Here is a 22,178-nt window from a genome sequence, read left to right on the forward strand (position 1 = left end):
AAGGTCAGGTTTCATTCCAATCCCAAAGAAAGGCAATGCCAAAGAATGCTTAAACTACCACACAGTTGCACTCATCTCACACACTAGTAAATTAATGCTCAAAATTCTGCAAGCCAGGCTTCAGCAATACGTGAACCATGAACTTCCAGACGTTCAAGCTGGTTTTAGAAAAATCAGAGGGACCAGAAATCAAATTGCCAACATATGCTGGATCATCAAAAAAGCAAGAGAATTCCAGAAAAATATTTATTTCTCCTTTATTGACTATGCCAAAGCCTTCGACTGTGTGGATCACAATAAACTGTGGAACATTCTTCAAGAGATGGGAATACCAGAGGACCTGACCCGCCCCTTGAGAAACTTGTATGCAGGTCAGGAAGCAACACTTAGAACTGGACATGGAACAACATACTGGTTCCAAATAGGAAAACGAGTATATCAAGGCTGTATCCTGTCACCTTGCTTATTTAATTTATATGCAGAGTACATCATGAGAAATGCTGGGCTGGATGAAGCACAAGCTGGAATCAAGATTGCTGGGAGAAATATCAATAACCTCAGATATGCAGATGACACCACCCTCATAGAAGAAAGTGAAGAAGAATTAAAGAGCCCCTTGGTGAAAGTGAAAGAGGAGAGTGAAAAAGCTGGCTTAAAACTCAACACTCAAAGAACTAAAATCATGGCATCTGGTCCCATCACTTCATGGGAAATAGATGGGGAAACAATGGCAACAGTGTCAGACTTTATTATCTGGGGCTCCAAAATCACTGCAGATGGTGATTGCAGCCATGAAATTAAAAGACACTTACTCCTTGGAAGGAAAGTTATGACCAACCTAGACAGCATGTTAAAAAGCAGAGACATTACTTTGTCAACAAAGGTCTGTCTAGTCAAAGCTATGGTTTTTCCAGTAGTCATGTATGGATGTGAGAGTTGAACTATAAAGAAAGCTGAGCGCAGAAGAATTGACGCTTTCGAACTGTGGTGTTGGAGAAGACTCTTGAGAGTCTCTTGGACTGCAAGGAGATCCAACCAGTCCGTCCTAAAGGAAATCAGTCCTGGGCGTTCATTGGAAGGACTGACGTTGAAGCTGAAACTCCAATATTTTGGCGACCTGATGCGAAGAGTTGACTTATTTGAAAAGACCCTGATGTTGGGAAAGACTGAAGGCAGGAGGAAAAGGGGACGACAGAGGATGAGATAGTTAGATGGCATCACCAACTCAATGGACATGAGTCTGAGTAAACTCTGGGAGTTGGTGATGGACAGGGAGGCCTGGCGTGCTGCAGTTCATGGGGTCTCAAAGAGTCGGACACGACTGAGCAGCTGAACTGAACTGAATATTAACAAATGCTACATTTATAAAGCACAGCAAGTAACACTGTTTTTAAATGAAGGTGAACATTTAACAAAACATAGACTGTATATTGAGCTATAATAAAAATCACAATAAATTTCAATGGACCAAAAGCAAACAAATTGAACTTACAGGCTAAAATGCAGTGAGAAAGATAAGAATTCTTATTTCAAACAACAAAACATCAGGCTAGTTATATGAGTGGATTCATTTCAGACAAAGGACCAGAAATAATACACTATCCAAGGAGCTAGGTGGAAAATAAACTCAAAATACACCAGCATCAGGAGGAATACTCTCAAAAGACTGCCTCAGCCTTGAGGCAAAATTAGACCAAAATCTATTCTAGTTCTCCCTAATAGAACTTAAAACACAAGCTTCAAGAGAATCAAGCTATTTTGAAAACACTTAACTACACACCAGAACAAAGCTTAGGAATGTGTAGAGGAATACAAAATTAACAATATTAAACAGGGTAAAACGTACAATTTCTGGCATCCAATCACAAAATCAGTAAGCATGCAAATAAGGAAATGCTGCCCAAAATAAGGGGGGGAAATTCATCACTTAAAACAGAAACAACAATGACACAAAAGTCACAAAAGTCATAAAAAAGTCCTACAAGTTAGTACAAAGCATAAGTATAAGGAGAGACAATGGAATATAGAAAAAAGCAGTGAACTTGACAACAGAAATAGAAAGTATACAAGATGAATTAGATGGGGTAAAAGATAAAAAATAAGTAAGCAGAGCTCTTTATCCACGAGCTGTGATACAACTTCAGTCAGCCTAAGAGATGTGTAACAGGAGTTCCCCAAAGTAGAGAAGGTGACAGAAAAATATTTGAAGAAATAATAACTGAAATTTTTCCAAATCTGGTGGAAACTATAATATCACCATCCAAGAATCTTAAAGAACCTCAAGAAGAAGAAACATGAGGAAAAAAAAAAACCTATACGAAGGTATATACCAAATTCAAAATACTTAAAACCATAAAAAGAGCATACACTGAGAGAAATACAGTTCATTTCGAGGATCAAGATTTCTCATCTGAAACAATGCAAGACACTGGATGACGGAGCAACAGCCTTAAAATACTCAAAGAAAAATATTAAATCTATAATTCTATACTTATTTGGAAGTCTCTTTCAGATACAAAGGATAAATAAAGACATTCTCAGATATAAATGGTGAAAGAATTTATCACCAGCAGATCTACACTAAAGAAATAATAAAGGCTGTCTTTCAGGCAGAAGGAAAGTTACTGATGGAATTCAAAAGAATGAATGAAAGAGTGAAGTGAATGGAAAACAAAAGAATGAAGTACACCAGAAATGATCGACATATGGGCATATACAGAACTTTAAAAATACATCCATAGAGTATAATTTACTCTTCAAAATTAACAATTTACTAGGGAGTTATGACATATATAGAAGTAAAACAATTGACAAACACAGTACAAAGGCTGAGAGAGAAGAAATGTAAGGATATTGGTGCAAGGTTCTTATACTACCAATGAAGAAGGATAATATTACTTACAGGTACAATGTAATGTAATGCAATATAATGTATAATTATGTAAACAACCCAAAAGCAATCACTAAGAAACCAAACAAAATGTTATATCTGACAAATAAAAGTCAATAAAACAAAATAAAATCATAAAAAATACTTAATCTAAAATCATATAAATCATTGTCTGACCATGATACAATTCAACTGGAATTCAATTATCAAAATACCATTTGACAAAGTAGCAATATTCAAAACACACACACACATTTCTTACAAATCAATAAAAAAAGACAATCTATTAGGAAAACTGGTATAGGCTATGAATAAGCAATTCAAATAGGAAACCAAGATAGTCAAACAAATGAAGAAATTGTCCTCACTAGTAATTAAAGAAATACAAAAAATACAAAACAACAGAACCCCCACACACAAGCATTTGGCAACTATCAAATCAGCAGAAACTAAAAAACAATACCAAAGGTTGATATGGTACAAACTCACAGAAGAGCAATTCAGCAATATTTAATATGGTTAAAATGTACATGTAAACCCTATGAAGAGCAATTACACTTCTTAAATCACTAAGTATTTATATATGAGCACAAGAAGACATGAATAACAACACTAAATGCATTGCTGACAATCTTGAATACAGAATAACTTAAATGTCCATCAACAGGAGAATAGAAATGTTCATGCAATGGATAACTGTAGAGAAGTTAAACATACTAGATCTATCTTCATCAGTGGAAACCTCAAAAAGTAAACAAAAAAGGCATATGTCAAAGGATAAACACAGTTTGAAACTTCTAAATCATATAAACAACACTTACCCTCTTTTAGTTTTAATAAATAGTGACACTTTTTCTTAGATTTGCCTTTTGAGAATTACATTTTTTTTTAATACTTAACACCCTCTCATCTCATTCCATTTTCCCAGAGTAATCACCATTTGAAGTTTGCAAGGATCCTTCTGAAGTGTGTATAACCCTTTTTTAATAAAATATATTTTATTAAAATATATTTAAGTAAGTGTTGTTTATATGATTTAGAAGTTTCAAACTGTGTTTTTTATTTGACATATGCCTTTTTTGTTTACTTTTTGAGGTTTCCACTGATGCATATAGATAAAATATATTTTATTAAAAAAGGGTTATACACACTTCAGAAGGATCCTTGCAAACTTCAAATGGTGATTAGTCTGGGAGAATGGAATGAGATGAAAGGCTGTTAAGTATAAAATAAAATGTAATTCCCAAAAGGCAAATCTAAGAAAAAGTGTTACTATTTATTAAAACTAAAAGAGGGTTAAGTCAAAAGTTGCATTATTTACTGTATTTTTCTGTATGTTGGAAACATTCATCAAATTTCAGTTCAGTTGGTCAATTGTGTCCAATTCTTTGCGACCCCATGGACTACAGCATGCCAGGCTTTCCTGCCCATCACCAACTCCCGGAGCTTGTTTAAACTCATGTCCACTGAGTCAGTGATGCCATCCAACCATCTCATCCTCTGTCGTCCCCTTCTCCTCCTGCCTTCAATCTTTACTAGCAACAAGGTCTTTCCTAATGGGGGCACCACTGCACATCAGGTGGCCAAAGTATGGGAAATTTAGGGTCAGCATCAGTCCTTCCAATGAATATTCAGGATTGATTTCCTTTAGGATTGACTGGTTTGATTTCCTTGCTGTCCAAGGGACTCTCAAAAGTCTTCTCCAACACCACAATTCAAAAGCATCAGTTCTTCGGCACTCAGCTTTCTTTATGGTGCAACTCTCACATTCATACATGACTACTGGAAAAAACAATAGCTTTGACTACGCAGACCTTTGTCGATAAAGTAATGTCTATGCTTTTTAATATGCTGTCAAGGCTGGTCACAGCTTTTCTTCTCTCTTAAGTGAGCAAGTGTTTTTTAATTTCATACCTGCAGAGACCGTTTGCAGTGATTTTGGAGCCCAAGAAAATAAAATCTCACGGTTTTCATTATTTCCCCATCTATCCACCAAGAAGTGACAGGACTGCATGCCATGATCTTGGTTCTCCGAATGCTGAGTTTTAAGCCAGCTTTTTCACTCTCCTCTTTCACGTTCATCAAGAGGCTCTTCAGTTCCTCTTCACTGTCTACAATAACAGTGGTATCATCTGCACATCTCACGTTATTGATATTTCTCCCAGCAATCTTGATTCCAGCTTGTGCTTCATCCAGCCTGGCATTTCGCATGATGTACTCTGCACGTAAGTTAAATAAGCAGGGTGATGAAACACAGTCTTGACGTACTCCTTTCCCAATTTGGAACCAGTTTGTTGTTCCAGGTCCGGTTCTACTGTTGCTTCTTGACCTGCATACAGATTTCTCAGGACGTAGGTAAGGTGGTCTGGAATTCCCATCTCTTTAAGAGTGTTCCACAGATTGTCATGATCCACATAGTCAAAGGCTTTGGCGTAGTCAGTAAAGAAGTAGATGTTTTTCTGGAATTCTCTTGTTTTTCTATGATCCAACAGATGTTGGCAATTTGACCTCTGGTTTCTCTGCCTTTTCTAAATCCAGCTTGAACATTTGGAAGTTCTCAGTTCATGCACTGTTGAAGCCCAGCTTGGAGAATTTTGAGCATTAATTTGCTGGCATGTGAAATGAGTGCAAATGTGCAGTAGTTCGAACATTCTTTGGCACTGCCTTGGGATTGGAATGAAAACTGACCTTTTCATTCAAAACAGGCCTGGGGCCACTGTTGAGCTTTTCAAATTTTCTGGCATACTGAGTGCAGCACTTCCATAGCATCACCTTTGAGGATTTGAAATAGCTCAACTGGAATTCCATCACCTCCATTAGCTTTGTTCATAGTGATGCTTCCTAAGGCCCACTTGACTTCTCACTCCAGGATATCTGGCTCTAGGTGAGTGATCACACCATTGTGGTTATACAGGTCATTAAGATCCTTTTTGTGTGAGGGTGCGTGAGCACGATGGCTGCATTTGTATAGTCCTTCTGTGTATTCTTGCCACCTCTGCTTAATATTGGAGAAGGCAATGGCACCCCACTCCAGTACTCTTGCTTGGAAAATCCCATGGATGGAGTAGCCTGGTAGGCTGCAGTCCATGGGGTCGCTAAGAGTCGAGTTGAACACGACTTCACTTTTGCCTTTCTCTTTCATGCACTAGAGAAGGAAATGGCAACCCACTCCAGTGTTCTTGCCTGGAGAATCCCAGGGACGAGGGAGCCTGGTGGGCTGCCATCTATGGGGTTGCACAGAGTCAGATACGACTGAAATGACTTAGCAGCTGCTTAATATCTTCTGCTTCTGTTAGGCCCATCCCATTTCTGTCCTTTATTGTGCCCATCTTTGCAAGAAATTTTCCCTTGGTATCTTTAATTTTCCTGAAGAGACCTCTAGTCTTTCCCATTCTATTGTTTTCCTCTATTTCTTTGCGTTGATCACTGAGGAAGGCTTTCTTATGTCTCCATGCAATTCTTTAGAACACTGTATTCAGATAAGCATAGCTTTCCTTTTCTCCTTTACCTTTTGCTTCTCTTCTTTTCTCAGCTATTTGTAAAGCCTCCTCAGACAAGTCTGCCTTTCTGCGTTTATTTTTCTTGGGGATGGTTTGGATCACCATCTCCTGTACAATGTCACGAAACTCCATCCATAGTTCTTCAGGCACTCCATCAGATCTAATCCCTTGAATCTATTCGCCACTTCCACTGTATAACCATAAGGGATCTGATTTAGGTCATACTTGAATGGCCTAGTGGTTTTCCCACTTTCTTCAATTTAAGTCTGAATTGGCAGCAAGGAGCTCATGATCTGAGCCACAGTCAGCTCGTAGTCTTGTTTTTGCTGACTGTATAGAGCTTCTCCAATTCTGGCTGCAAAGAATATAATCAATCTGATTTGGGTACTGACCATCTGGTGATGTCCGTGTGTAGAGTCATCTCTTGTGTTGTTGGAAGAGGGTGTTTGCTATGACCAGTGCATTCTCTTGGCAAAACTGTATTAGCCTTTGCCCTGGTTCATCTTGTACACCGAGGCCAAACTTGCCTATTACTCGTGGTATCTCTTGACTTCCTACTTTTGCATTCCAATCCCCTATAATCAAAAGGACATTTTTTTTTTTGGTGTTAGTTCTAGAAGGTCATGTAGGTCTTCATAGAATCATTCAACTTCAGAGTCTTCAGCATTAGTGGTTGGGGCAAAGACTTGGTTACTGTGCTATTGATTAGTTTGCTTTGGAAACAAATAGAGATCATTCTGTCATTTTTGAGACTGTACCCAAGTACCACATTTTGGACTCTTTTGTTGACTATGAGGGCTACTCCATTTCTTCCAAGGAATTCTTGCCCACAGTAGTAGATATAAAGGTCATCTGAATTAAATTCCCCCATTCCAGTCCATTTTAGTTCACAGATTCCTAAAATGTCGGTGTTCACTCTTGCCATCTCCTGTTTGACCACTTTCGTTTTACCTTGATATATGGACCTAACATTCCAGGTTCCTATGCAATATTGTTCTTTATAGTACTGGACTTTACTTCTATGAGCAGTCACATCTACAGGTGGGAGTTGTTTTTGCTTTGGCTTCGTCTCTTCATTCCTTCTGGAACTATTTCTCCACTCTCCTCCAGTAGCATACTGAGCACCTACTGACCAGGGAAGTTCAACTTCCAATATCATATCTTTTTGCCTTTTCCTAATCTTCATGGGGTTCTCAAGGCAAGAATACTGAAGTGGTTTGTCATTCCCTTCTCCAGGGGACCACATTTTGTCAGAACTCTCCACCATGACCTGTCCATCTTGGGTGGCCTATATGGCAGGGCTCATAGTTTCACCGAGTTAGACAAGGCTGTGATCCATGTGATCATTTGGTTAGTTTTCTGTGATTGTCAGAATGCAAAGTAAAATAAGAAAACAATAATGTAAAAATGCTGTAATACCTATGATACCTTTGTTTCTGAAGTGCCTCCCTCTTCAAAAAGATCTGAGTTCTAAAACTAAGATACCTGTATTTCTTCAATTCTAAGAGCGCACAAAGATTAATACTGACAAGTCAAATGGGGAATAAGGTTAACAGCTCTCACATTCAGTATGTAAACTTGTCTATCTTCAGTACAGAAGCCCCCATACACCCTTAAATGTGCCTGCAATGTGACAGTCCAGAAAGTCTCTCTTTTACCACCACCAGGGGAAAACTTCTAGTGTTCTCTTAAGGTCAACAGCTATAGTTGTACACGAAGGGATCATGCTCCCAAATCCAAGAAAGGCCTTTTTTCCATAATCTACATAGGGTTGCTGCTGCTACTGCTGCTAAGTCACTTCAGTCATGTCCGACTCTGTGCAACCCCACAGACAGCAGCCCACCAGGCTCCCCCATCCCTGGGATTCTCCAGGCAGGTTGGTTCCCACCAATTCCCTACTGCCGGCTCAATCTTCTCAGATCTAATCTATCACTTTTCATCCATCTACTTTATAGCTTAAGAAAGTAGATACTAAAAAAAAAAAAAAAAAAAAAGTAGATACTGTCTCTCCTCCCATTCATTCGCCTTTTAAAAACCACTCTGCTGTCATTTTCATGACATTAAGGGAGCAAGATAACTATACATATTCAGTCTATCATTAAAAAGTGTTTTTATATCATTTACCACTGTGTGAAAACATTTATTAGTTTATTTAGTTTATCGCCTCAGCTATTGTGCCCTGTTCCCCTCAACACAACACACAGAGCAGAATTCTGTCTTTTCCACTACCTTTAACACAGCATCTAGCACACAGTAGATGCTAATAGAAAACTATGTTAAAAAGCACAGAAGAGTTTTGGCAACAATTTCTGGGATATGACACCTAACACAAAAGCAAAAAAATAAAAAACAAGTACAACTATATCAAATGTACAAGCTTCTGCAAACCAAAGACATGATCAACAAAATGAAAAGGCAACCAACAGAATGGGTGAAAATATTTACAGATCATATATCTGATAAGAGGTTAATATATAAAATACTGTACATAAAGAATTAGTATAATTCAATAGCAATTTTTTAAAAAATGAAATTTTAAAATGGGCAAGGGATTTTCCAAAAAAGATATTCAAATAATCAACAGGTATATGAAAAGGTGTTCAACATCACAAATCATTAGGGAAATACAGGTGAAGACCACAAGAAGACATCACTTCACACTAGTCAGAATGGTCACAGTCAAAAGGACAAGAAAGAACACATGCTGGTGAGGACGTGGAGAAAAAGGAACCCTTGTACCCTGCTGGTAGGAAAGTAAACTGGTATAGCCACTATGGAAAACAGAATGGAGCTTCCTCAAAAAAATTAAGAATAAAACTATCATGTGATCCAACAATCCCACTTCTGGGTATATATCCAGAGGAAATTAAACCACTATGTCAGAGAAACATCTGCACTGTCACACCCAATGCAGCATTACTCATAACTGCCAAGATATGTTGGTGACCTAAGTGTCCATCAGCGCATGACTGGATAAAGATGTGGTGTGAAAGTGAAAGTCGCTCAGTCGTGTAGGACTCTGAGACCCCATGAACTATACAGTCCATGGAATTCCCCAAGCCAGAATACTGGAGTGGGTAGCCTTTCCCTTTTTCAGGGGATCTTCCCAACCCAGGGATCGAAACCAGATCTCCTGCGTTGCAGGCAGATTCTTTATCAACTGAGCCACAAGGGTGGTATATATACATATAATGAAATGCTATTCAGCCACAAAAAGGAAGGAAATTCTGCCATTTGTGACAACATGGATGGACCTCATGAGCAGTATAATGAAATACATCATAAAGAGAGATAAGCACCATATGATCTCACGTACATATGAATCTTAAAAGAACACACAAAAACACCAAGCTTACAGAAAAAGATCAGATGCATGGTTACCAAAAGCAGGGAACAGGGGAAATTGAATAAAGGTCAAAAAGTACAATTTCCACAACCTAAATGTCCACTAACAAAGCAATGGATAAAGAAGAGGTGATAAATAGACACAATGGAATATTACGCAGCCATAAAAAGGAACAAAATGGAGTCATTTGTAGAGACATGGATGGACCTAGGATGTCACACAAAGTAAAGTTAAAGTCAGAAAGAGAAAAGCAAATATCAAATATTAAAACATATACATGGAATCTGGAAAAATGGTATAGATGATATTATTTGCAAAGCAGAAATAAAGACACAGACGTAGGGAACAAATATATGGACACCAACGGTGAAGGGAAAGGGGGAGAAATTGGGAGAATGGAACTGACACATATACTCTATTGATACTGTGTTTAAAATAGATAACTAGAACTTCCCTCACGGCTTAGAGATAAAGAATCCACCTACCAATGCAGGAGACATGGGTTTGACCCCTGATCCAGGAGGCCCTCAGGCTGCAGAACAACTAGGCCACAACCACTGAGCCTGTGTTCTGGAGCCCAGGAACTGTGACTTCTAAAGTCCGTGTGCCCTACAGTCCGTGCTCCACGAGAGCAGCCACGACAATGAGAAGCCCTCTCACTGCAACTGGAGAGCAGCCCCCACTCACCACAACTAGAGAAAAGTCTGGGCAGCAATGAAGACCCAGCACAGCCAAAAGCAGACAAATGAAATCACATTAAAAATGTTTAAATAAATAGACAAAACAGATAACTGTGAGAACACACTGTGTAGCGCAGGCAACTCTGCTTAATGCGCTATGGTGACCGGAATGGGAAAGAAGTCTAAAAGGGAGGGGTTATATGAATATGCATAGCTGGTTCATTTTGCTGTACAGCAGAAACAAATACAACATTATAAAGCAACTATACTCCAATAAAAACAGTTGCAAAAAAATAAAAAGGGAAAAAACAAACAAAAAAGTACAAACTTACAATTTTAAGATAAGTAACGAGGATACAATGTATAACAAGCTAACTATAGTTAACACTAGTGGATGGTATATCTGAAAGTTGCTAAGCAAGTAAATCCTAAAAAAGCTCTCATCATGAAAAAAAAAACCTTTTCTCTTTTCTTTTATCTATATGAGATGATGTTAACTAAATTTATTGTAATAATCATTTTACAGTATATGTGTACCAAGTCATTATGCTATACACCTTAAACTTATGCAGTGCTATACATCAGTTTTGGCTTCCCAGGTGGCACCAGTGGTAAAGAATCCTCCTGCCAATGCAGGAGACACAAGAGACACAGGTTTGACCTCTGGGGAGGGAAGATCCCCTGAAGACGGGAATGGCAACCCACTCTGGTATTTCTCGCCTATAAAATCCCATGGACAAAGGAGCCTGATAGGCTACAGTGCATGGGGTCCCAAAGAATCAGACACGACTGAACAATTAAGCAATGATATATCAGTTACATCTCAACAAATCTGAAGGAAACAAAAGCAAATAAAAGATAAAGCCATCCCACTCCCCCCGCCCCCCCAAAGAAACCACAGGAGAAATTCCCACCATGAAAAAAGACACAACAGGGAGCCTTGTTTTAGTCAGCTCAACCTCAACTACTCCTTTCTTCCACTAAGAGATTCCCATTCTACTCAGTTTCATCCAGATCTAAGCTATGTTAATCAGAATCAATCCACAGAATTTCTTAAAAATCAAGCTGAGAGGCTCTTTTTCTTCTTTTATCATAAAACATAAACTCGCAAGTACAGGTGACCACATTATCTGCCATGGGATAAAAATCCAATAAAAGAAAATCAAACCTGTCCCAAAGCAACAGTCATGAAAAGTAAAACAGAAACTCTCCTGACAACATTCAAATGCCTGATTTCATTTCCTTATGGTCACCAGAGAAGTGATGGTTCCTAACACTTGCTTGTTAAGCTCTTCCTTTTTATGTGTGTGAGTTTCTCACTCCCTTATTCTGTCAATTTATATCCCCTTTTTGTTCAAGGTAGTTAAGGGTGGGTATCTGCTTATATTAACGTATACAGTCTTTATTCAAATGGAGCATACTCAATTCCTAACTAATACACGCAAATTCTCATTTTATATGTTTTACGTTTATTTACCTGAAATAAATGTAACTGTTCACTTATTTAGATTCCATTACATGAAAACAGGACATAATTTTGTTTCAGTTCCCATCTTTCTAAATGCCCTTAGTTAAGCCATCGATTACTGCTAACCGACACCTGCTGGAAGGATTTTATGTAAATTAAAATAATCCCTATTTTCTCCTCCAAATCCCACATGTGAAGAGGTGAAGATTCATTAGAAGAAAAAAGATCAATAATAATTGTTCCCTATTAAAATGAAGCTGTACTTTCTCATGATCTGAACACTCAGCTTTTGTTAATAAAAACTGGACACTGCAAGTAAGTTGTATTATAAGAAATTTGTTCTTTCTTTGAATTGAAAAAGGGAAATCTTATAAGTGGCAGCTTGCAGATGACTCCTGCTGAATAAAACTGGACTGACTAACACTACCCTATTATTATAAATATTTCTATTATCTTATTAAAATAAACATTTTTAAAGTTCAAGGGCCACTTACTGCTTCCAGTTGTTTCTTCTTCTGCACTAGTAACTCCAGCATGAGGTTGACATTGGCCAAATCAAGGTTATCTTGGTCAGTTCCCAACAAATCCTGAAATATTTGCCACCTGTGGCCATTCTAAAAACAAAGAAGAAACCCAACTTAACAAAACTGTTTTAGAGAATCAAAAACAAATGTTTGCTATTTTCTAATGTTTATTACATATCAAAAATAAACTATAATGTTCCAACCTATTCCTTCCCAGCTAGTGGCTCCGCAATGCCCTCTAATTATAATTTAATCACTATTTCTCCCTTAAATAAATTTAAATGATATGAAAGGCACATTCAAGATATGTCAAGTCATCTTCTCTAAAGGTGTAATTCCCTTCAAAACAAGTGCCCAGATTTTTATTACCTGTCTAACCATATTTTCCACTTTGTATTTGATAAGGTAATAATTTCAGTTCACTTGCTTCAGTAATTTGGGGTTAATCCTCTTAAACTGAGTCTTTTAAGTTTTTTTTCCCCTCAAATGACCACCCACAGTTTCATCCTGCCATATAATTCTTTAAATGCAATGTGTTACAAGACAACTGACTCAGTATTACCCCACCAGACCTTTCAAAAGAGTAAATCCTAGACAATTCAGACAAAAGAAAGCTGTTTATTGAATAGGATAATCCTAGATTTCCTTAAAGAAAAACCAGTAATATGCTAAGCTTGAATACCCATTAATATTAAACCAATGAACAAAGCAAAATGAAATTTATTAAAAATAGTAATAAAAAAGTTGAAACATACGGTGCTACTCACTGAGTGGTCCAATTTGAACCTCTTTTCCTCAAATCTTTGCTTCTGTTTGAGAATGAGCTCATTCACTGAAAACAAAACAAAAAGCACATATAATCTGTATTTTTATTAAATGATCTAACTGTTCTATTAAATGGATTCTATTTAACTTTAAAAAGTCTAAAATCTCAGGAAAAAAAATGCTAAGCAGACATGCTTTTTTTTTCATATTAGAAACAGTTTTGCCACAGCTACTACTACAACTACCACTACTATTACCATTACTATTACTGCAGAAGGGAGATTCTTCAGAATACGTACTTTCTCTTTCATGTGTCAGTGATGCCACTAGCGGCATTTGGAAACAGTTCTTGACTGTAAGAGACCATTCCACACTCTACACAGTAACTAGCAGATTCTATGAGGGAGGCACTAAAGGTTTTCATTTGTTGTTCTTTTTGCTTGTGACTTTTCTATAAATATCATGGCAAACACAGTCAGTTACCTATCCAAAAGCCATTCTAACCCTTTTTTAAAAAATAACATGAGGGGCTTCCCTGGCCCTCCAGTGGTTAAAACTCCACACTTCCACTGCAGGGGGCGCCAGCTTGATCCCCGGTCAGGGAACTAATATTCCACATAGCGCTCAGTGTGGTCAAAAAATTAAAACAAATAAAGAAAAATAATAAATAAAGAAAAATAAGAATATCATTTTTTCCCAAATGTCAGAATGCCAACTGTCATATGCTTTCAGAGAGCCTAGATCCCTTCCTGGCCCTACGGAATGAAGCTTAACTTAACCTAAATCCATTTAGTCATATCCTCTTGACAGTGACTGACAAAATGGTTAACTACTAAGACCTCGTTTTGCCCAATAAAGGGCATGCTGTCTTTCAGAAGAGAAGGCTTGAACGAGTTCTTTGTCTGCCTTCATCTAGGGATGGTACCTGGAATCACTTTGAGCCACCCTGCATCTCTCTTGAGGGGAGCTAGCCAAAGGACCAACACATCTGCTGGGGAAGGAAGGCCAGAAAGACAGAAAGAACTTGATCATATCACTGAGATATCAAATTAACTCAATCTAGAAATTCTGTGTAAATCAATACATTTCCCTTAATGTTCCAGCCACTTTTAATAGATTTTTCATCTTTAACACCCAATTGATTAAAGAAAAAAAAAAAAAAAAACAGAGTAAAGCACAACTAGCACTAAGCTAGTTTAACGTACTAGTCTTTAATTTACAGACGCTATCCTATGGGTTATTCCTTGCATTTCAGAGGTGAGGAAATACTAGAAAGAGCACAAGAAAGGTACTCACAGTGACATATAATATATGACAAAGCTAGGATATAAGCCTATCTAATACTTCCCACCATACCACAATTTATTACAAATATTTTCTAAAAAATCAGAGAGATACCAGGGCCACGCTAGAAACCAAGGTTTAAAAATAAGACTCAACCTAAGTAAGACTTAAAGACGCAAGCAACTAGGAGTAAGCAGACAAACACATACAATGCATCAGTTATAATAGGGACAGTCAGGACCACCACTGATACGGATTTAAAAAGAACACAGGACAAGGAGCTATTAAAATGTTAACGAGGAGACTTCACACATAAGGTGACATTGGAACTGGGCCATAATAAGCACACAGAGACTCAGTAAACAGGAAAGGAAGTGGAAAAGAATTCAAATAAGGGTGTGTGAGAAACTCCCTGGTGATCCAGTGGTTAGGACCCACTGCCCTAGGTCTGCAGTCAATCTCTAGTCAGGGAACCAACGCCCAAGAAGCCACATGGTGTGCCCCCAAGACAGGGTGGGTTAGCAGTGGGAGGGAGCAGTAGGGTAAAAATCTCATTTAAGAAATCTCATTTAACATTGGCCATGAATGTTCCAAACCCTTATTTGTAATTCACTGAATCCTTATAATAACCACAGTACTAAGAACAAATAATGCCTTTCTCAGATGTCCCTGGTGGTCCAGTAGTCAAGAGTCCATCATGCAATGCCAGGGACACAGGTTTGATCCTTGGTTGGGGAGCTAAGTTCCCACATGCCATGGGGCAATTGAGCCCGCATGCCACAACCAGGGAAGATTACATGTTGCAATGGAAAGCCCACACTCCATCACAAGGACAGCACAGCCAAAAAAAACACCAAACAAACAAAATGTCTTTCTACTGCTAAAGATTTCATTCTAGCAACTGTCATTTCAGAGGCAAGATAGCAAAGTAAAAGCACATACTCAAGTCAGGACCAAATCCCAATTCCATCATTTACTGGGGCTGTTAAACTTTACACAAGTTACTTGCCTTCTCTGTGCCTTACTTCCCCCATGGGAGGAATACAGATGACAACAACTACCTATGTCATAGGACTGAGAATGTAAAAAGTGCCTGGAAAAGTACTTGGCAGTAGTAAAGACATTATATGTGTTGGTGACTTTTTGTAAAGCAGAGATTTTAAATTTTGCATATATGTTGTCTTTTACATTAAAGAGTAAGAAGGTCATTCATTAGGGAGCTAAGACCATTCAATTTACAAATTTTATCCACAGAGAACACTAGAAAACAGATTGCTGGAGGGGGGGTGGTAGGGGTAGGGGGGTAGCTGGAGGTCAATCATGCATCACAGAAGGACAGGGCGAGCTAGAGCAAGCCCTCGTAGGAGTGCAGGAGAGCAACTGCAGAGGTTGCAGGAGACACACCCCCTCACCCTGCATGAGCCTCCCAGCAACAGCAGAGAAAGAGAGCCCAGTTTCCGCAACCCCCAGTCTCACCTGCCCACAGCCCCACTCTGTAATTTCACGTCCTCAGGCTTCAACACAGCTTCCCAGTCCTAGCTGGTGGCCTGGAACAGCTTCATGCTCAACAAGGGACCTAACAAGTCCCCAGTACTGAACACACTGAGACAAAGAACAGCCTGGTAAGGGGAAGGGTCCCCAGAACTCCCTACATGTGAGAGGAAGAAGCCTCTTGATGAAAGTGAAAGAGGAGAGTAAAACAGCTGGCTTAAAATTCAACATTCAAAAACAAAGACTATGGCATCCGGTCCCATCACTTCATGGCAAATAGATGGGGAAACAATGGAAACAGTGGGCTCCAAATCACTGCAGATGGTGACCGCAGCCATGAAATTAAAAGACACTTGCTCCTTGGAAGAAAAGTTATGACCAACCTAGACAGAATATTAAAAAGCAGAGACATTACTTTGCCAACAAAGGTCGGTCTAGTCAAAGCTACGATTTTTCCAGTAGTCATGGATGGATGTGAGAGTTGGACCATAAAGAAGGCTGAACGCCAAAGAATTGATAGTTTTGAACTATGGTGCTGGAAAAGACTCTTAAGAGTCCCTTGGACAGCAAGGAGATCAAACCAGTCCATCCTAAAGGAATCGGTCCTGAATATTCACTGGAAGGACTAATGCTGAAGCTGAAGCTCCAGTACTCTGGCCACCTGATGAAAAGAACTGACTCACTGGAAAAGCCCCTGATGCTGGGAAAGATTGAAGACAGGAGGAGAAGGGGATGACAGAGGATGAGATGGTTAGATGCCATCACCGACTCGATGCATATGAGTTTGAGCAAACCCCAGGAGCTGGTGGTGGACAGGGAAACCTGGCATGCTACAGTCCATGGGGTCACAAAGAGCCAGGACACGACTGAATGACTGAACTGAACTGAAGAACAAAGAGGATAGAAAGGCAAAAAGTGAGATTTGTGCCCCTTTGGGAGGAAAGGGGAAGGAAAGAAGAAAGACAGAGGAAGAAGAAAAAGGAGGAACTGTAGTGTAGGGCTTAGGGCATGCAAGGAAAAAATCAAAATACCTATCTTGACAAAAAAATGCATAAGTCTAAAGACCAGAAAACCAAATCCGCTTGTGTTTGGAGTGTATGACTTCCAATTCTTTTCTTTCATTAAAACTGAAGAAAGAAGTGGATTTGTTAATGATTATGGCAGGTTGTGACTGGTGATAGAAACAAAGTCTGATGCAGTAAAGAACAATATTGCATAGGAACCTGGAATGTCAGGTCCATGAATCAAGGCAAATTGGAAGTGGTCAAACAAGAGATGGCAAGAGTGAATGTCAACATTCTAGGAATCAGCGAACTAAAATGGACTGGAATGGGTGAATTTAACTCAGATGACCATTATATCTACTACTGAGGGCAGGAAACCCTCAGAAGAAATGGAGTAGCCATCATGGTCAACGGAAGAGTCCAAAAAGCAGTACCTGGATGCAATCTCAAAAACGACAGAATGATCTCTGTTCATTTCCACGGCAAACCATTCAATATCACCATAATCCAAGTCTATGCCCCAACCAGTAATGCTGAAGAAGCTTAAGTTGAACGGTTCTGTGAAGACCTACAAGACCTTTTAGAACTAACACCCAAAAAAGATGTCCTTTTCATTATAGGGGACTGGAATGCAAAAGTAGGAAGTCAAGAAACACCTGGAGTAACAGGCAAATTTGGCCTTGGAATGCGGAATGAAGCAGGGCAAGAACTAATAGAGTTTTGCCAAGAAAATGGACTGGTCATAGCAAACACCCTCTTCCAACAACACAAGAGAAGACTCTACACATGGACATCACCAGATGGTCAACACCGAAATCAGACTGATTATGTTCTTTGCAGCCAAAGATGGAGAAGCTCTATACAGTCAGCAAAAACAAGACCGGGAGCTGACTGTGGCTCAGATCATGAACTCCTTATTACCAAATTCAGACTCAAATTGAAGAAAGCAGGAAAAACCGCTAGACCATTTAGGTATGACCTAAATCAAATCCCTTATGATTATACAGTGGAAGTGAGAAATAGATTTAAGGGCCTAGATCTGATAGATAGAGTGCCTGATGAACTATGGAATGAGGTTCGTGACACTGTACAAGAGACAGGGATAAGGACCATCCCCGTTGAAAAGAAATGCAAAAAAGCAAACTGGCTGTCTGGGGAGGCCTTACAAATAGCTGTGAAAAGAAGAGAAGCAAAAAGCAAAGGAGAAAAGGAAAGATATAAGCATCTGAATGCAGAGTTCCAAAGAATAGCAAGAAGAGATAAGAAAGCCTTCTTCAGCGATCTATGCAAAGAAAAACAGGAAAACAACATAATTGGAAAGACTAGAGATCTCTTCAAGAAAATTAGAGATATCAAGGGAACATTTCATGCAAAGATGGGCTTGATAAAGGACAGAAATGGTATGGACCTAACGGAAGCAGAAGATATTAAGAAGAGATGGCAAGAATACACAGAAGAACTGTACAAAACAGATGATCTTCACGACCTGGATAATCATGATGGTGTGATCACGCATCTAGAGCCAGACATCCTTGAATGTGAAGTCAAGTGGGCCTTAGAAAGCATCACTACGAACAAAGCTAGTGGAGGTGATGGAATTCCAGTTGAGCTCTTTCAAATCCTGAAAGATGATGCTGTGAAAGTTGTGCACTCAATATGCCAGCAAATTTGGAAAACTCAGCAGTGGCCACAGGACTGGAAAGGGTCAATTTTCATTCCAATCCCAAAGAAAGGCAATGCCAAAGAATGCTCAAACTACCGCACAATTGCACTCATCTCACACGCTAGTAAAGTAATGCTCAAAATTCTCCAAGCCAGGCTTCAACAATATGTGAACCATGAACTTCCTGATGTTCAAGCTGGGTTTAGAAAAGGCAGAGGAACCAGAGATCAAATTGCCAACATCTGCTGGATCATCGAAAAGCAAGAGAGTTCCAGAAAGACACCTATTTCTGCTTTATTGACTATGCCAAAGCCTTTGACTGTGTGGACCACAATAAACTGTGGAAAATTCTGAAAGAGATGGGAATACCAGACCACCTGACTTGCCTCTTGAGAAATCTGCATGCAGGTCAAGAAGCAACAGTTAGAACTGGACGTGGAACAACAGACTGGTTCCAAATAGGAAAAGGAGTACGTCAAGGCTGTATATTGTCACCCTGCTTATTTAACTTCTATGCAGAGTACATCATGAGAAACGCTGGACTGGAAGAAACACAAGCTGGAATCAAGATTGCAGGGAGAAATATCAATCACCTCAGATATGCAGATGACACCACCCTTATGGCAGAAAGTGAAGAGGAACTAAAAAGCCTCTTGATGAAAGTGAAAGTGGAGAGTGAAAAAGCTGGCTTAAAGCTCAACATTGATCATGGCATCTGGTCCCATCACTTCATGGGAAATAGATGGAGAAATAGTAGAAACAGTGTCAGACTTTATTTTGGGGGGCTCCAAAATCACCACAGATGGTGACTGCAGCCATGAAATTAAAAGACACTTACTCCTTGGAAGAAAAGTTATGACCAACCTAGATAGCATATTCAAAAGCAGAGACATTACTTTGCTGACTGAGGTCCGTCTCGTCAAGGCTATGGTTTTTCCAGTGGTCATGTATGGATGTGAGAGTTGGACTGTGAAGAACGCTGAGCGCCGAAGAATTGATGCTTTTGAACTGTGGTGTTGGAGAAGACTCTTGAGAGTCCCTTGGACTGCAAGGAGATCCAACTAGTCCATTCTGAAGGAGATCCGCCCTGGGATTTCTTTGGAAGAAATGATGCTAAAGCTGAAGCTCCAGTACTTCAGCCACCTCATGAGAAGAGTTGACTCACTGGAAAAGACTCTGACGCTGGGAGGGACTGGGGGCAGGAGGAGAAGGGGACGACAGAGGATGAGATGGCTGGATGGCATCACGGACGCTATGGACGTGAGTCTGAGTGAACTCCGGGAGTTGGTGATGGACAGGGAGGCCTGGCGTGTTGCAATTCATGGGGTCGCAAAGAGTCGGACATGACTGAGTAACTGAACTGAACTGAACTGAACTGATGGCAGGTTAAAAAAAAAATTTTTTTTTTAACTAAATGAGTGCTTCTTTTTTTGAAGCATGTAATTCACAACAAGGTCAAAGAAATAAGTGACAGTGCTGGAACAAAGTTCCTTCAATCCCCATCAAAGTATTTATGTACGCTGAGTTTCTCATGAGTTACCCTTTTCAAAATAAAAAGGAAGTCTTAAACTTACACAATGTTATATGTCAATTATATCTCAATTTTTTTAAAAAACTGTGATGATCCTAAATAAATAAAAAAAAATAAATGAAACTGAATCCCTGTCCTAGTAATAACTATCAGTGGCAATGGATCTAATTGAGAAGAACACCATCACACATTAAGCAGCCACTTTCAATAAATTTTTATGTCTAATACTTTATAAAATTTGTACATAGTTATTTGATCAAATGCATGTCGAATAATTACAAATCAGAAAAAATACATTCAAAAGTTCAAAAGAAACTTCAAAGTCTGTAATTTCTATTTTCTGTTGCAGAAAAGTATGACAGATAAATCAGTAAGAATTTCAAGCCTGTGTGTGTGTGTGTGTGTGTGTGTGTATTTTTTGGCCACACTGTGCAGCATGTGGGATCCTAATTTCCCTACCAATGTTGAACCTGTGCCCCCTTGCATTGGAAGCGTGGAGTCTTAACCAGGGATGTTCCAAAAATACATAATGACAAAATTATGTGGGCAATTTGCAATTTAAGCAGAAATTCAAAGGGACAAAACACAAAATTTCTCATTGTTAATGCAAAGTCTTTATTTTTGAAACAATGATAAGTATCAAATCACTATAGTATTCAGTTTCCACTAGATACATTTTAAAAAGAGATAAATGTTTATTTTTAAATAACCATATTTATAATACTTTTTAAACTATATTCTTTACAACCACTAAAACTTACAAAGAAAAATCTGGCTGCTAATTTAAATATGGCATCAATGTAGGAAGTACATCATTTTTCAGAATTTTTTTGTGCCATCCAAGCAAAAAGGTTTGAAGATCTTTTTGAAAATGTGTAGCCCAGCCCTCTAGCCATGACTCAAGTAAATGTAAAGCATTAAAAGTGAAGGATCCTAATCTATCAATAAAAATATTAGAATACCTCAGAATCATATAACTTACACTTATTTTATGATGCTCAAGAGGAAATCTGATATTACTTCTAGAAGGCTCAACATTTTTCTAGTCCAGCAAAGAACTACAGGCATTATATATATCATGTGATTTCAAACTAAATCAATGGGAATAAATTGTTTTTTTTCCCCAGTACAGAAAAAAAAAAGTGATATACCATTTTCAGAAACAGATCTCAGTAGCTTATTGAGTGCACAGGAACCTAAGGATTTGACTGTCACTGTACAAAGGTAAAGATTGGAAAGGGTGACAGGCAGTGAGAATAAATATATCAGGATGAAATGTTATTTCTATGGCTGACATAAATACTCATACTGGAAGCTGCATTGTAACTTAGACTTCAAATCTGGGCATAAAATACTTAACGCTTAAATTACCTAAAACCAAAATTCTTTACCCATATAAAGAGAAGATTAAAAACTAGATCATAATGAAGATAATATCTAGCTAAGGAAATCAGTAATTATGACTTTACTATTCACTCAATGTATATATTTGAGAATATATAAACTATGAAATTACATCTTAGTGTTAATATTTTCACATTCCTTCCATATGGTGTTCTCACCCTATTTAGAAATTTACATAAGAGAATTTCTAACTTATGGTCTCATTAAGGAATACTGCCTGAAATTTTTGGTAAATACCAAAATCTTAAGACCACTGATTTCCTTGCTGCATTTAACCATTCCAAAAGAAGGAGTAGTTTTCTAGAGTTATAAGAACTCAAAGAAACGTGATTCTAAAACTCATAAACTAGCATCTATCCATGTTTGTACGTTCAAGGATAAAGGCTTCTGCTCTGCAGGACTTCAGTTTCCCTAACTCAGCTCATGAAGTTCAGTCCCACAGAGCATCAGCAGTCAGTATTTCTTCTTTTCCTAAGTTCACTCTCCTAGTTTGTCACAAGACTTTCTCTATCTAGAAGAGTTTGGTATTTCACCAGAAAATCATCAAAATATTTTCTTTAGGATTCCTTTCTGCTATGCAATCATCCAATAATTTATTTTCCTTTATGAAAAGATACTGGAGTGCAGT

At 38.5% G+C, this 22,178-nt stretch overlaps 1 protein-coding gene across 8 annotated transcripts in view; it reads right to left on the minus strand.

Annotated features, from left to right (window-relative positions):
* The window catches only part of COP1 (COP1 E3 ubiquitin ligase), a 231,047-nt gene that overhangs the window by 172,336 nt on the left and 36,533 nt on the right, over positions 1–22,178 (minus strand). For 4 of the 8 annotated variants that reach the window (XM_069546126.1, XM_069546133.1, XM_069546129.1 and 1 more), the window contains 2 exons: positions 13,164–13,240; positions 12,379–12,498 (listed from right to left, as the gene is read on the minus strand). In XM_069546126.1, the coding sequence (XP_069402227.1) occupies positions 12,379–12,498; positions 13,164–13,240 (197 nt within the window). The remainder of the gene's footprint in view (positions 1–12,378; positions 12,499–13,163; positions 13,241–22,178) is intronic. The other 4 variants (XM_069546127.1, XM_069546130.1, XM_069546134.1 and 1 more) reach the window with 1 other exon arrangement.

Source organism: Ovis canadensis, chromosome 12, assembly GCF_042477335.2.
Source record: "Ovis canadensis isolate MfBH-ARS-UI-01 breed Bighorn chromosome 12, ARS-UI_OviCan_v2, whole genome shotgun sequence".
Classification (NCBI taxonomy): Eukaryota; Metazoa; Chordata; class Mammalia; order Artiodactyla; family Bovidae; genus Ovis; species Ovis canadensis.